The 16,150-nt window shown below is 34.2% G+C and overlaps 1 protein-coding gene across 1 annotated transcript; it reads right to left on the bottom strand.

The window, feature by feature from the left end:
- Window positions 1-2,217: 2,217 nt before the first annotated feature.
- LOC143605831 (ABC transporter G family member 29-like) lies at window positions 2,218-11,995 on the bottom strand. The gene is made up of 17 exons (XM_077081805.1): window positions 11,239-11,995; window positions 7,498-7,707; window positions 7,173-7,417; window positions 6,949-7,079; window positions 6,470-6,862; window positions 5,779-6,377; window positions 5,400-5,670; window positions 5,163-5,316; window positions 4,997-5,077; window positions 4,760-4,896; window positions 4,350-4,682; window positions 3,895-4,269; window positions 3,683-3,816; window positions 3,205-3,432; window positions 2,938-3,109; window positions 2,595-2,849; window positions 2,218-2,492 (listed from the first exon to the last, which is right to left on the bottom strand). Exons 1-17 carry the CDS (start codon window positions 11,610-11,612, stop codon window positions 2,220-2,222), a joined length of 4,365 nt encoding a protein of 1,454 aa, XP_076937920.1. The 5' UTR covers window positions 11,613-11,995; the 3' UTR covers window positions 2,218-2,219.
- Between the last annotated feature and the right edge of the window lie 4,155 nt (window positions 11,996-16,150).

The raw sequence follows: 16,150 nt of genomic DNA on the forward strand, positions 1-16,150 counted from the left end.
TGGAATATAATCACAAGTAGAAATTTTTGAAACATGCCCTTTATTGTAGCAAATAACACACAACAAATGATCAAAACTAATAATCGACTCTTTCGTGATTAATTGAAATACATACTAAACAAAACAAAGAAGACACTTCCTGTCGCTCCTAACCCTAGCTGTTGAAATAAATAGGCCCATTAACACATACGTAGTAAAACGCGTTGTAGTAGCCCACAACTAAAAACTGAAAAACATGACCCACCTTTTGACTTACAATTAAACATAACAAAACATGTGATTAAATAAATAACTACCTAATAACTTGACCCATTAAACTTGAGTGTCCTGTTGATCCGTATCCAGCCCGGTTTGACCCGTCAAGATTAACTCAACATTCAAGCTCTTAATCTTGACGTCTTGACCCATGTATTCAAACAAGTGCCGGCTCTTCCTCTTCGATCAAGTTTGCTTCATTATCATTGTATTCCATTTGGTGCATTCATACCCGAAATGACCAAATTCTTCGCATTCAAAACAACGTAACCTACTCTTGTCACCGCGACCCGAGCGCCTCTTCCACGACCTCTTTCACTCTACCTTGCTCATCATTATTTTTCTCATTTGATTCGGAAAGCAACAACTGACCTTGATTTTCTTCATGACTTTGAAGGTGTTATTCATACATTATTAGTCTTCCAACAACTTCTTCAAAACTCATTGTTTTAATATCAGAATATTGCTTAATAGAGGCTACAATTGGTAGGAACTTCTTTAGCATTGAGGTAGGAAACGTTCTTTCGATTACTTTCTCTTCAAGATTTGAGGCTTTTGAACTTAGCCACTATAGCACTTATCTTACTCGAAAAATCATTGATAGTCTCATTCTCCTTCATCTTCAACATATCTAATTCTGTTCTTAAAGATTGCAGCCTTGCCTTTTGAACTCGGTCGACTACTAAATATTGAACCTGAATTGCTTCCCAAACATCTTTTGCATCCTTATGTTTGGCAACTTGTAGGAGGATATCTTCCCGTAAGGTTTGGAACCTAATTGTTTTCGTTGTGTGATTCTTTCTCTCATCCACAACTGCTCTGGTTACGGGATCCACCGATTCCCATAAATCATATGCCCTAAGTACCGTCTCAACCAAAATTGACCATGAAGTGTAATTAGTTTCAGTCAATTTGGGACATTGAAGTGGTACGTTACCTTTCTCATGAACCGCCAACGGACCTGCGCTTCCTGCCATTCTTCCTTCTTGATTTTTTTTCTCTTTCTTGGTCTTGTTTCTTGCTGGTCTATCTTTCTCCTTTTTTTTATTGCTGATAGATCAACTTCGTTCTTCTCTTTCTTCTTTCTTTGCTGATTTAGATAAGCCCTTCTTTATTCTTTCTTTCTTTTCTCTTTCTCGCGATTTCTCACGTGTAAATCGCCTGAATTCCTTCAAACCAGATGCAACCCTAGGCACTCTTATACCAATTGTTGCCACATGCCCTTTATTGCAGCACATAGCACACAACAAATTATTAAAACTAATGATCGACTCTTTCTTGATTAATTGAAATACATACTGAAGAAAACAAAGAAGACACTTACTGACGTTCCTAAACCTAGGTACTAAATAAATAGACACACACATAGTATAATGTGTTGTAGTAGCCCACGACTAAAGACTGAAAAACATGACTTGCTACTTTGGCTTACAATTAAACATAACAAAACATGTGATTATATAAATAACTTCCTAATAACTTGACCCATTAAACTTGAGTTTCCTGCTGACCCGTATCCGACCCGGTTTGACCCGTCAAGATTAACCCAACAGAAACCAGCTGACCTACCTTTACGTCACAACTGACATGAATGAAGTGTGTTCTTAAGATCAAGAAGGACAACTTGGAAGAAGACTTTCAAACACAAGGGTAGAAAACAACTTAGGAGAAGTAATCAAAAACTAACATATTAGGAGAATTTGTTAAGCAACGCCATCTAGGAGAAACATAGTATGTTTGTTTTTCCTCTCCAGGTTAATTCAACAACCTGAAAGTTAAAAAGGATGAAGAAATTCAAGCACAAAGGCACCTTGAATTAGTGCTTACTATCTTTGACTTTATGAAGAATTTCAAGCACAGAGGCACCTTTTTCTTAGATTTAAAACAAATGACCTAACAACAACAATACAATAGTAGAATTAAGTTACAATATATAAACATTACAAACTCAAGTTTCATGCTTTCTATCTCGTTTGGAAGTTCAGTGTCCTAAGAAAGAAGGCATAAAGCAGTGCAAAGAAGATGCAAAAACTGACAAGAACCGCAGCAACCGGACCCATGAAATCCAATTCAAAACCATAGTAGTCTTTGATAAAACCTGACATGGTTGGGTTAGATAGTTGCCCAGGCACAACAATTTCGTAATTTGCGTCATGATATTGTGAAACAATGCACCCGTAAACAGTCCAAGCCATTGGACAGATCCAGTAGTACCAAATCCAGTATCCGGGAATTTTCTAAATATTCAATAAGCCAACGTTAGTAAATTCTATATTCTTTTCAAAACCAAACTTTTTAAAAGAAAAAAAAAACTTAAGAAATTGAAATTTCGTTCTTACAGGGTGTGGGATATAAAATCCTGAGAAGACATTGAAAAGTAGGTAAAACCCGGCAGCAAATATAGCAGCTATTTGGTCATTCGGTGTGATAGAAACAGTCATCATTCCAAAGTATGTGAAGTAGAGAAATGAAAAGAAGTCAATGAAGAAAAACCAGAAGAATTTATCAGCTGTCCATTCGAACGACACCATAGAATACACAATTATGGTGTAATATATTGTTTGAAGTAATACATATGGTATCTCCACAATCACCTGAATCACAAATTCAATAAAAAAGTTTCATAAAATTTGAAACAAATATGTAAATATATAAGTATATATGTTTAGAAATAAAACCTACCTGCGCCATGGCATAAGGTAACGAAGAGTACATCCCTGCGGCTCTTTCTCGATAAAAGATCGTTCTTTCTGTAGCAACAACTGGTTGCACGGTCTGGCTGTTGTTAATACCAACAAAGAAAATAGCAGAGTACATGGCGCCTATGACAGTGCTCAGATCATTACTGCTGGACCTGGAAAGATTTAATTAACATCAATAATGAATCTTGTTTATAAATTCATTTTATATTTTTATAAGTTATAGATAAATATTCTTGCAAGATTTTACTTTTTGTTGCCAATTTTCCAAAATACTGTCCCAACCATAACTGCACAAAGCAAGGTAAAGCAGAAACGGACAAGGTTATAATCCGGATTTCGCCAATAACTCCACCACATTTTCCATAAACATGACGTGAATTGTCCCCATGAAGATTGAGCATATTGTGTTTCAAAGTGAAGATCTACTGCTCCCGGAGGAGGTGCACTTAATTCCTTTACCAAAGACTTGTTCCTCCTATGATTACCATATTAGTTAGTTAATGATTGACTTTATATAAACAGATGTCACTTTAATTTATATAACTATGTGAACAGTGGCAGACCCAGGAATTATTTTCTTGGTGGGGCGACATCGGGACTTAACACTAATTTTAAAAGGGGCGATCGGGATTTTCACAAACAAATAACACTAAAAAAAAATTTAAGGTGGGCGGCCGCCCCCCTTGGTTTGCTAATAGGTCCGCCTCTGTATGTGAAAGATTTACTGATAAAAAGATGATGTCGTGAAATATTCGGCAAAATCGATTCCAAGCCGCATCTCTGCAGCACCCGAGCTCACTTCTAACATCCATGTCGCTGGATTGTATTTTTCAGGAATCTTTGGAACCCCTTTAACAGCCTGATTATATGAAGAACACAAAACTAAATTTAACTTCATTATTTTTAATTTAGTTATCGTGGAAGTAAAAACACATACCTCAAAATACTCGATGATTTGTTGAGAATGTGTGCCAATAGGACCTGAATAGATCACTTGCCCTCCTCTTTTTAAAAGTAACAAATCATCAAAGGATTCGAAGATATCAATGCTAGGTTGATGAATGGTGCAAACAACGGTTCGCCCTGTATCAACAGTGTTTCTTACAGCTCTCATCACAATGGCAGCTGCTCTTGCATCAAGCCCCGAAGTTGGTTCATCCATGAAAATAATTGAAGGATTAGCAACAAGTTCTACCGCAATTGTTAACCTTTTTCTTTGTTCTGTTGATAAACCACTAACTCCTGGAAGTCCCACTATTGCATCCTTGATATTGTCTAGTTCAACTAGCTCCATCACTTCACTCACAAATACCTGAATACATTAAAGCAAGTATTATTATTATTGATACTTTATATGCTTTTGGTTCATTAATAAGATCAATGGTATTTTACCATTTTGTCTTCCTTGCTAACTTCTTTTGAGAGACGAAGGAACGCTGAGTAGATCAAAGATTCATGAACAGTTACTGTGGGAGAGTGGATATCATTTTGTTCACAATATCCAGATATTCTAGCAAATGTTTCTTGTTTCTTTGGGAATCCAGATATTCTTATATCTCCCTCAATATAACCACCTGTTTTTCGTCCGGCTAAGACATCCATTAAAGTAGTTTTTCCAGCACCACTAACTCCCATCAAAGCAGTTAGGACTCCAGGTCTAAAAGCACCAGTCACGTCTGTAAGTAACTGCAATCTACTTTCTGTCACACCTTGTTCTTTCATTTCCTATTTCAACAATAATCATAAGACTAAATATATGATACATATACTAAACGAATAGCATTTTAAAGAAATAAGCTCACACTAGGCATGTCAACATAATAATTCACGTTATCGAATGCCATGGAAAGTGGCGTAAATGGAAGAACCATCCCTTTCTTATTTGCACTTTTAGCATCGGAAATGGAAGAACGGATCTGGTGCTTTTCCTTGTTTCCCTCTACAAAGTTTGATTTTAGTAAAAACTTATGATTAATTAATTAGTTATTTTCATGTAAACTTAAAAGTATAATACTAGTAAGTTTCAGGAACACGATTACCTGAATTTGCTCCTTCAACATCAAAACCATCCATGGCTGCAGCTTTTTCCTTGGAGATTATTGCTTGTGGTTTTCCAGGGGCTGGTTAGTAATTATAATACCCACCAAGTTTAGTCATTAAAAGATATACTAGTCTCAAGAATTTTAAAACAGTCAACTAACTTACCTTGCAAATACATAAGAGACACAGTAAAAAGGATGTTGAAAAGAAATACGAATCCAAGAAGAGCACCAGCACCAATCCAATATGAGCTTTCTGATGTTGGGATATCCATACTCTTTAAGATAGCAAAACCTAGGTTTGTTGTATTGTCGGTACTCTATGAAAAAGCGAAATATCAAATATATAACTATGTTGTAGTAGTTACTAGAATTTTAGTTATAAAAAAAAATAGGGACATACTCTTTGGCTGGTCCATCTGGGGTCAAGGAACTCATTGATGGCAATGGCTTTGAAATTGTATGCCAAGGGTGATAGCCAATAAGCCCATTCCCACCAGTTTGGAATTTGGGATCTTGGTAAAATGAAACCAGCCAGCAAAAATATAAGCAGAAGTACAACAGATCCCCCTGTGTTGGCCATATTCATCGTCTTACAAACTCCCGCAATCAGCTTGAACAGTCCTGCTGCCACATTCTGAATCAGAAAAACCAAGAGGAGATGCTTGAAGAACCTTAACATGAAACATATTCCATTAGCATATAATGTCGAATATTTACTATAATACATTAGAAAAATAATAATAATAATAATAATAATAATAATAATAATAATTAGTTACCTGCCAGCATCAGGGGCAAGATCAACACCCCAATATAGGAGAACAGTCCATATAATACTTTCAATTATAGATATGGGAATTCGAAGCAGAAAAGCTGGTAGTGTGAAAGCCCATGGGGGGTGGAACATGAGGTCTCTTTGTTTGTAAACAACAGGAAGTCTCATGACAGTCAATGCCAAATCAGCAAACCCGTTAAACATGTTAATAAGCACGCTGCCTAAAAGTGCGCCTATATAAAGGGCTCCATCTATTTCGTTCCTTTGGTGCATTGAGGTCCTTATATAAAGAGTTGTGCAAATAAATGATATGAACATGATTTGCATAGTTCTGAAAACATATATTGGAGCGTTTCTTTTCATCAGCAGCACTTCTTTGTCCCATGATGCCTTAAGGAGCTCTATTTTGGGTACCAAGTACTTCTTATACACTAAAGCAGCCCTGTGACTTTGACTTTTGTCATATGGGACAGATAGCTCGTGTTGTAGTTTCTCCCCTACATGAAAACTCTTAAACCGCTGACCAAATTCACTTACTGAAATGTATTTATATGGTATGTTTCTATCTGCCCAATATTGTTCTTGGTCCTTTTTAGATGTCACCTATCATCAACATTCAAAATTATGATATAATTAAGTTAACATACGCTTATTAGTACATAATCAAATAAAGAATATTCTTAGTGGTTAATTACCTCTTGTAAGAAGTCAGCAGTACCCTTTCTCTCCGGACACTTGAACCCACAACTCTCGAAGAACTCAACAGTATTTTCTCGTGGGCCCAGATACACAATCTGGCCCTCAGATAGTAGGATGATGTCATCAAATAGATCAAAGGTCTCGGGGGCAGGTTGTAGTAGGGACATGAAGATTGTTGAGTCTGTCAGATGTGCTATTTGTTGCATGCATTTTACGATCTGAAATGTGGTTGAGCTATCTAGACCTGTTGATATTTCATCCATAAATAGCGTTTTTGCTGGTCCGACAAGCATTTCTCCGGTGGTCACACGCTTCTTTTGGCCTCCAGAGATACCTCGTCTCATTTGATCTCCAACAAAAGTGTCCCGACATATATCAAGCCCCAAAATCTGATTTTAGGTGTCATGATAAATAGCAAGACATATTAATATTTTGTTAAGATATGTACTAGAAACTTGAAAAGAGGCTCGCTTACTCTTAGAGTATAATATGTTATTAAGCTTCTCTGATCTCCTTCAATTGCAGTTGCCTTCATGAAGAGGTCAACTTCAGCTTCTGGGATGATCCCTAGTTGCTTTTCTCTCCTCGCAAGCTCAGATAGTAATTCTGTATCTCAATGTTTATAGTTAGTTATAAACCATATGTTTTTGTTTTAAGAAATAACACAGAGGTTGGATCTTGGCAAGTTCATTTACTTACCAAAACGTGTTCCCACTCCTTGGCATCTTGCTGAGAAATCTAGAGTCTCCTTGACGGTCATTTCTCCGGCGTGAATATCCATCTGGCTAATGTAAGCTGATGTCCTTCGTGGTTCAAATTCATTAAGCTTATGACCGTTGTAAGTTATTTCTCCTTCAACTCTTAAACTTGGATCCAACCTTCCCGCCAATGCCAACAAAAGTGTCGTCTTACCCGAAGATGGTGGCCCCAAAAGAAGTGTCATCCTGTAACATAGGTTAAAACTTTGTTTAAATATTGAAGAAAAAGTTGGCAAATAATATGATCTCGAAGAGTTAAAACATACCTTCCGGGTTTAATAATCCCCGATGTATCTTTAAGAATGCGAAGTTTTGCTTTTTTAATGAAACTGATGCCGACAGAAGCTAGAAGGGATTCCACAATATTTCTAGCAGCATTTATCAGCGTCGGAAGTGCTCTATCTCCGACGTGACAATCAACTTCTACGGACAAGTTTTGAAACCGAACTTCTACTGTTGGAAGGGAGATTCCAACCCTGAAATTATTTTGTTTATTAGTAATTAGGTGTTAGACTTAAAAAATCCCAAAGTTAGCTCTACTCAATTTGTCAACTGCTGTACTAGTTATTCACTTAAAAGGAAAATGTAAACAAATATTTTTACTGTTTCTAAATTAATTTTGTTGAACTTCGTTTATTGTTATGAAACTCCATTACTATTAGTTTTTATCATCTTTTTAAAGTTTAAGATAACCAAATTTCTCTATCTCAAATTAATGAGTTTTATTTTATTTTATTTTTTTATGTAAAGTATTAAACTTTTTTTTTTCTTTAGATTTGAATACACGACCCTCACTTTTAAAAGGGTGTTGATATAGATATACCACTCCCACTTTTAAAAGGTTCATATAAGATTTTATTAATAAATAACTTTTGACACAATACATCAGTGATGGATTTAAAAACTTTTGTTAGTGGAAATCACAAATAGTTCATGTTAGAAGTGCATGTAAGTCATAACGGGTCAAGTAAATAAAATATACAATTGAGCGTAGCGAAATGAAATTCCTACAGTTATGACATACTACTTTAAGCAAGCAACCAAATCTCAATAACAATTTTTTTAAATACACATAAGTTTGAGGGTGTCAATGGGTTTCACTAAAAGATGCAAACTGAACAATCTAAATTGAGTGAATAGTAAAATACAATTGCAAACAGAAAAGAACATGTGAATTCAGTGAATAGTTCGACAACTTGCGATTTAGTTTGATGCCAAATAAAATTTTAACTTGGTACCAACTAAAAGTTAGTAAACTACCAAACAATTAGAGGTGCACAAATCAGGTTTTTTAAATACCCGGGTTCGGGTATAGAACCGGGTTCGGGTATGACCGGGTACGGGTATAATCGGGTATTGGTAGTAATCGGGTCGGGTTCGGGTAGGATATTGTCTCTAAAAACCATACCCTATGCATCGGGTTCGGGTCGGGTATAGCACCGGGTATTCTAAAACCGGGTATGTGAATACCCTATTATCGGGTATTGAAAAAAACCTATTTACGGGTTTTTTCCAGTATTTTTTTGGTATAGATTGGATTTTTTTAAAAGTTTACACTTTTTAGGGGTATTATTCGGGTATTTTTAAGGTATTTTTCGGGTATACATCGGGTATTTGAAATACCCGGTTCGGGTATTGGAAAACCCCGGTTTCGGGTTCGGGTATTACCGGGTACAAATCGTGTTTTCGGGTATTACCGGGTACAAATCGGGTTCGGTTCGGGTTCGGGTTTTAGTGCCAAAATGCATACCCTATCCGTACCCTACGGGTAGGGTCGGATACGGGTATAAAAAACCCGGGTATTAAAAAAACCGGTTCTGGGTATTTATTTCGGGTCCGGTTCCGGGTTCTGGTTTTTTGTGCACCTCTACAAACAATAGAAATCGATAAATAATTGAGGTGCGGGCCTGCGGCAGGGTGTGAGCACAAAAATGGAAGGGGCCTATTTATATTGGGCCTACTTTTTGAAAATTATATAATTGGGCTAAAAGCCGGTGAACCGTAAATTGAACCGCGTCGTCGGCTTGAAAAGCGGTTTTAAAACCAACCCGATTTGGGAAAAAACATTTCTTTTCCTAAAACCGGTTTCTCATCGGTTAACCGGTTTATATACTGAACCGATTTGATCGTTTGAACAAGTTCTACTCATAAATCGGTTTCTATACCGAACCAAATTGAGTCAAACATGTTTTAACCATGTATTAACCAAACCGGTAAAAGGGTTTTGTATACGTCTACCCCACTTGTGTCAACATGAATCCGCCACTATAACACACCACTGCCAACTCGGTCAATGTTGTAAATCTACACGCATTGCATAGGTTATAAGGGCTATATAACTTTTGCAGACCATCTTAAGAAAATTCTCAGTATGTTTACTATGAATATATAGTGAGTTTTGTAAATTATATGGTATGATTATGAGTAGATGAGAGAGAAAATGTTATGTCGAAAAGTTAAATTTGGGTTTATGTCGGTTACACCATGTAATTTATTAATATTTTTATTAAAATGGTTATGAGTAGAGGAACAAGAAATAATAATAATAATAATAAAGATATAAAAAATATTATTTAATTAAACATGAGAGAGAAAATATAGTGATTGTTAATGTAATTGAGAATTCACAACAACTACTCCATAAATATGTGAGTGTATTCTCTATATTTTGTAGAGTGGTTATGAGTGGAACATAGGGAAAATGTTATTATTTGAGAATAAATTTAGAGAAACATTATTCACCCTTTATAATTTTTTATAATTGTTAAAGTAATTATTAGTAAATGAGAGAGAAAATATAACAATAAAGATATTAAAAAGTATTATCTAATTGAAAAGACGAGAGAAAAGATAATGGTTTTTAGTGGTATTTAAAGAGATAGGTAGAGAATCTATTGGGAATACTCTTATATGGATATGGATAGAAAATGAGCTAAAAATAATACTCTATTTGATTTATGTAACCGCTCGTATTAAATCTTATTTATTTTATGTAGTCCTATATTATCCTTAATTTTCTACATATTATATGGACCGTATAACCTTTTACGACTTGTGTGATATGAGAAAAATTATAAACAACCTCTATAAATTGACAATGATGTGGAATAGCTTTGGTGTTTTTGGTCGGTTCTAGGCTCAAATTTAGGTTGTTCTCTTGGTGTTAATTCTTTTTTTTTATTTGAATGGTCTATATTTTGGTTATGGGTACCGGGCGGTTCCCAAGACCACCTAGAATAGCCTTGGTGTTTTGGCAGCGATATCTGTTTAGACGGACCGTCTGAAACAAAATTTTTCACCGTTGAAAAACAGGGGCATATTTGTAGTGTTGTGTGGATAATATATCAATGGTGATGACTACTCCATTCGTCCCATAAAAATATCTATAATTCTATGCTTATTTGTCTCATTATAAATGTTCATTTTTAGAATTAATTAGTCAATTTACAAGTTTATCCTTAAACACACACACAACCAACATTAATAAACAATATTGATGAACCCAATTTCTAAGGAATTATTGTCATGATAAGCAGAAAAAAATAATCATTTAATTTACCTTAAAATTTTTGTTTTTCAAATTTTGCACTTAAAGAGTGACGAGTAATAACTTTATTTGTAATTAAGAGTTGACAAAGTCAATACGGCCTGTATTATGTCAATCAAATTAAATCATTGCAACCTAGTTAGATAGTGCTATCTTTGTTTTTTTGCAAATACATGTTTAGCCTTTTCCCTACATCTTTTCTTTTCATGGGGAACTTTGATATCAATATGATAGCATTGATTCTCAACAGAAGCTTCTTACCATATATATCTTTAATTTAACGAAATCCACTTAAATATTTTAGGATTTGAAGACACAACATGATTTGTTATGAGGATCAGGAAACTAACTGATGATTTGTTATGAGGATTGTAGTAGTGACTAGTGAGTAGTTCCTAGTTGCATATATTTAAACACATATCAACATTTAAATTCATTAATGATTTACGCGAAAGCTTACTTGTCAACACGATCTCTAAACTTCCTCAAGAAAATCTCGTTATCCTCTTCGGCGACTTTAAAAAACTTATCAATAAAGCTTTGTTGAGCTTGCGAATCAAGATCTCGCACGTCTAACAACATGTTTTCGTTCGGTAGTTGCTGTTGATCCGCAGGATCAAGATCATAAGACTTGAAGATGGTGGTTCGTAACCGGTTATATGTAGGTAGTTTCTCCAAAGCAGCCCATCGTAAGGCCTCTTCGTCTTCAAGCCCGTGAGGACTAGTCCGTCCAACATGGCTACCACCCGCACCCGGAGATAGTCTATGAAGACCTTTACTTATGCTTCTTCCTAGACTTTGAGTGATACTCACTTTGGTAATTTCTTCCTCCATGTTTTTGAGACTTGAATGTATATGTCAAGTGTCAATTGTTGGTCATCTCTTACTTAAATAAGAAATAGTAGCTAGCATTTATTTATGAATATGTTACTCCAATTAAACGGAAGCAGGATAAGGACATTCATTTGATTAAGTGGGACGGGTTATATAAAATAATATTGTGTGTGTATTTATCGATCAAAGTGCGAGTGTGGGTGAGGACGAAATTGGTGATATGGGTTTCGGCGATGAAAAAGAATTTTTGTTTTTGTGTGTGTATTTATTTATTAAGTTGGAGATGCTTTTTTATTCGCATGTAAGAAAATCGGAAGGAAGGGTATCGAATATTTGGAAGAGATGTTAGACTGTTAAGTTGAGGGGATGTAGGTATCACCAATCAAACATGTTTATCATTTGATAATAATGGTGTTTAGGTTGGTCTTTGGAGGGTATCGAAGACATCCGAATTATGCATCTATTTTTATTTTTTTACCACCAAATCCCATTTGACCAATGTTATTATTGTTATTATCATATTCACATTGTAATTAGTATTATATCTTCAGCCAATGAGGTTAGTGGCACACCATCTAAGTTTAGAGGTGTCGGATCAAATTTTGCAGACAAGAAGAATTAAAAAGAAATTCACCCTTCTAAAGAGAAGAATATAATAGAAGTAAAAAGTATTATATCCTTCACAAACTTGTAGTATTTAGACCACCCGCTATGGGACACGGTGATTGATGGCGGGTGCTGAACATCATTAAGGGGCGCCTTCAGTGGTGGGGCACGGTGTATGCCCATCGTTTCAAGGATCGGTGTGGAAGTAAAAATGCCCCCCCTCTCCAACAACTCTCTTCATCTCTCTCTCTCTCTCTCTCTCTCTCTCACACACACACACACACACATATATATATGGGTGCCCTTAGGGCATTAAAATATAGCGAGACATTATTGGTTGGGGCCTCGATACACCCGGTGCTTACATAACGCTGGTGTGGCATTGGGGCTTCGATGTCCCCATCATAGAGAATGGTCTTATTATATATATCTTCACAAACTCTATACAAGTCTTCACTTCATGGCATTTGGTATTTTACTTTTGTTCTCTTAAGAGTAGTAATAAGTTTTACTTTGCTTATGCTAGAAGCAACATAAATATGGAACCAAAATCGATGAAGTGGACACTATTGGGATTGGGCTAAGAATACGATGGGAACGGTGGACGAGCTTAGTGGAAAGTCTATCAACGGCGACGCTTGAGTTGCCATATCGCCTATTAGCAGCAATTTTTTTGGTCGGAATCCTAATTCGGGGATGGGCAATCGTTTAGGATGGGTGGTAAGATAACATTTGCGGATGAGATGGTGGCCATTGTAGGCAGTGACGGCTGGAAGGAAAAGAAGAAAATAGATTGCGATGGGATGAGGGTTACATAATTCATAATTGATAATAAGGGGGTGTTTAGGATTTCTTATTTTTACCTCCTTATAACTTATAGCTTATAATAAGTTAAAAAGAAGTGTTTGAGTTTTCTTATTACGTGAGAGAAAATTTTGATAAGTTACATATTTGTAACTTATGACTTCTCTTTATAAGTTATAAGGAGGTAAAAATAAGGAATCCCAAACACCCCCTTACAAAGAATAAATGGATTAAGGTTACATAATTAATAATAACACAAGACATTCAATACTAATAAATATAATAAAAAAACCATAAACTTATTCAATTTATTTAATAAATGAGATTTAGCTCAACTGACATACGAAAGGAAATAAATGAATTTTTACCTAAATAATTATTTTTACCATACTTCATCATACCTCATAAAAAAAGGGTAAATTATCAAAATAAATAAGTTTGACCCAAATTTTTCCAAAACAGATACATCTAATTTAGTCTACATCTCTTTAATCATTATTTTTTTACCAATAAACAAGTGACAAGTCAGCGAAGCCGGCAAGACGGCTAAGCCTTAGCCGCCACTTTATAGACACAGAATTTTGTGAAAAGTAAACGAGATTCATCTTTAGTCTATAAAAAGACAGCTAAACTTGGCCTACATATCTGGTTATTTAGCCGACATCATTTACTCTTAGCCGGCTTCGGGATATGTGTCTATTCACTAGCCAACTCCATATATTCCTTCTTAGCCGGCTCCAACTCGGCTTGTAGGCTAAAGCTTCACTTAACCGTCTTCTTTTTTTCTTTTAGCCATCTAATTTTAGCCGCCAAAATCGAATAGTTTACCAACTTACCAACCCTATTAAATACTTAGCCGGCTTCTATCTTTTTATCTCTTAATCATATTCTTAGTCGGTGTAATATAGCCCCAAAAACTAGATACATTTACCTACTTAATTAAATATTGGAATATTGGATTTTAATAATCCCTATTAAATAATATTGGCCGATAATAATCCCTATTCGTTTTATCGCCACTGGCGGTCCCAAATTCAAAAAAGTTGCCTCCCAATGGTCTCCCGTTAAAAATGACTTAACGTCGTTATAGTTTTTTCTGAATTTCAAACAATGTTTTAGGGCTTTTGATCGTTAAGAGGATACAAGTCGATTGGTGTAAAACTTAGCTCGAAACAATGATCCAAACGACTTGATTTTGGTTAATTGTAAGTTCAAACACCCTAATTGAAGCATATTTTTCGTCATTTTGAAGCACTATTTCAAACTAAGTTTTACACCAATCGACTCGTATCCTCCTAACGATCAAAAGCCCTAAAACATTGGTTTGAAATTCAGAAAAAAACTATAACGCCGTTAAGTCATTTTTAACGGGGGACCATTGGGGGCCAACTTTTTTGAATTTGGGACCGCCAGTGGCTATAAAACAAATATGGATTATTATAGGCCAATATCATTTAATAGGGATTATTAAAATCCAATATTTCTTAAATATCTAGCCAGTTTCTATTTTTTTTTCTTTTAGCCATCAATTTTTTTTCTATTAGCCGGCATGTTTTAGACATCAGAATTAAATACATCGACCTACCCAAAATTTTCACCATAAATTCTTATAAAACTAAACAACCATCTTCACTCTATTTTATAAAATCATCTTCACCCAATCAAAGTTTTTTACTTTCTTATCACATAAAATCGTGTGTTTCCACATTTTTTTAAAATATATTTTTTACCGTCATCGTTTATAGTGGTGGGAATTTGTTGATCGGGTTGTTGAATACCTTCCGCTTGATTGTATGACACATGTTTTGTAACATTCGTTACTTTTCAAACCCGAAAACCCAACCCGTTTTCAATTTTCAGTTTTGTTTCTATTTAAATTTATATATTTTTGTATTATTTATTAATCTCAATTTTCTTTAATGTATTTTATGTGATCATTTCTATGCAATTATACATTTCACCACCCTTGTAGTATTACATAATCATTTAAAACATTCATAATCAAGATCAAATATTTATGTACATGTCTCATGCAATTTACTAGAATTATTATTTAAATACAACTACTACTTTTATTATTTATAATTATTATTATTATTAATTTTATCATTATCATCATCTTTTCATATTATGTTACTTAACTAATAAAAAACTAATATATGTTATAATTACACAAAGTTTATTAAAATAGTTAAACCTTTTGAATGCTCCATTAAACTATTTTTAATTTGTGTTTTAATTATATTAAACATGATTTAAATTCTTTAATTCCATAAGACATAACAACTCTATATTTTCACTATAAAAGGAGGACAAATCCTCTATTATTTTCACACCTCAATCCATTATTTTCTTAAGTTTAAGAGCACTAACAAGTAAGTTGTTACCATTTCAAGCATTTTATAGCTTTTGTTTTAATTTTATCTTGAATGTTCATACTTGTTCATAAGTAGTTCTTCATGATCATGTTACTTTTATCATAAAAATATTATATATTGGTTTTAAGATTCATTATGATCATGGATATCTAAGATGAACACTTTGATTTTTCTAAATCTTGTATCAAGCCTAGTTATTTTGCAAGAACAAACATGAATATATATTTATCTAAATCTTATGATTCGTTGATCATTATAACATATAAACTTTCTTTTAAATAAGATTATTTATAAAATTTTCTTTTATTTAAAATATTTCACAATAGATATAACATACTTCATATCTTTGAATTAATAATTGAGTAAATTAATTATTGTTTATTTTATTTCAACATAACTACTATTTATAATTTTCTTTAAGAGAATTCATGCAAAACATTTAAATTATTTAATTATGTTACTTGGAAACAAATATTTAATCATAATTTGTTATTAATATTATTATTTAATCTTATATTAATAAGTTATAATTATTTGTCTACAAATCATTCTTCAACTAATAAACATCAAATGAATTATATAAACTTTAATTTTTTTAGTTAAACTCATTAAAATCCCCAAGTCCCCATTTACCATAAGTTAATTAACTTTATAATTCCGGTAGCTAGTCCTTGATTTTTGTATCTTCGTTATTATTTATAGTTTCGTGAGATTCTATTGCTTCGTTTGTTAACTCGCTTTCAGTTATTA

Source organism: Bidens hawaiensis, unplaced genomic scaffold (genome assembly GCF_021521415.1).
Source record: "Bidens hawaiensis isolate Kalapana, Puna unplaced genomic scaffold, B.hawaiensis_p1.1 tig00071645_1, whole genome shotgun sequence".
Classification (NCBI taxonomy): domain Eukaryota; kingdom Viridiplantae; phylum Streptophyta; class Magnoliopsida; order Asterales; family Asteraceae; genus Bidens; species Bidens hawaiensis.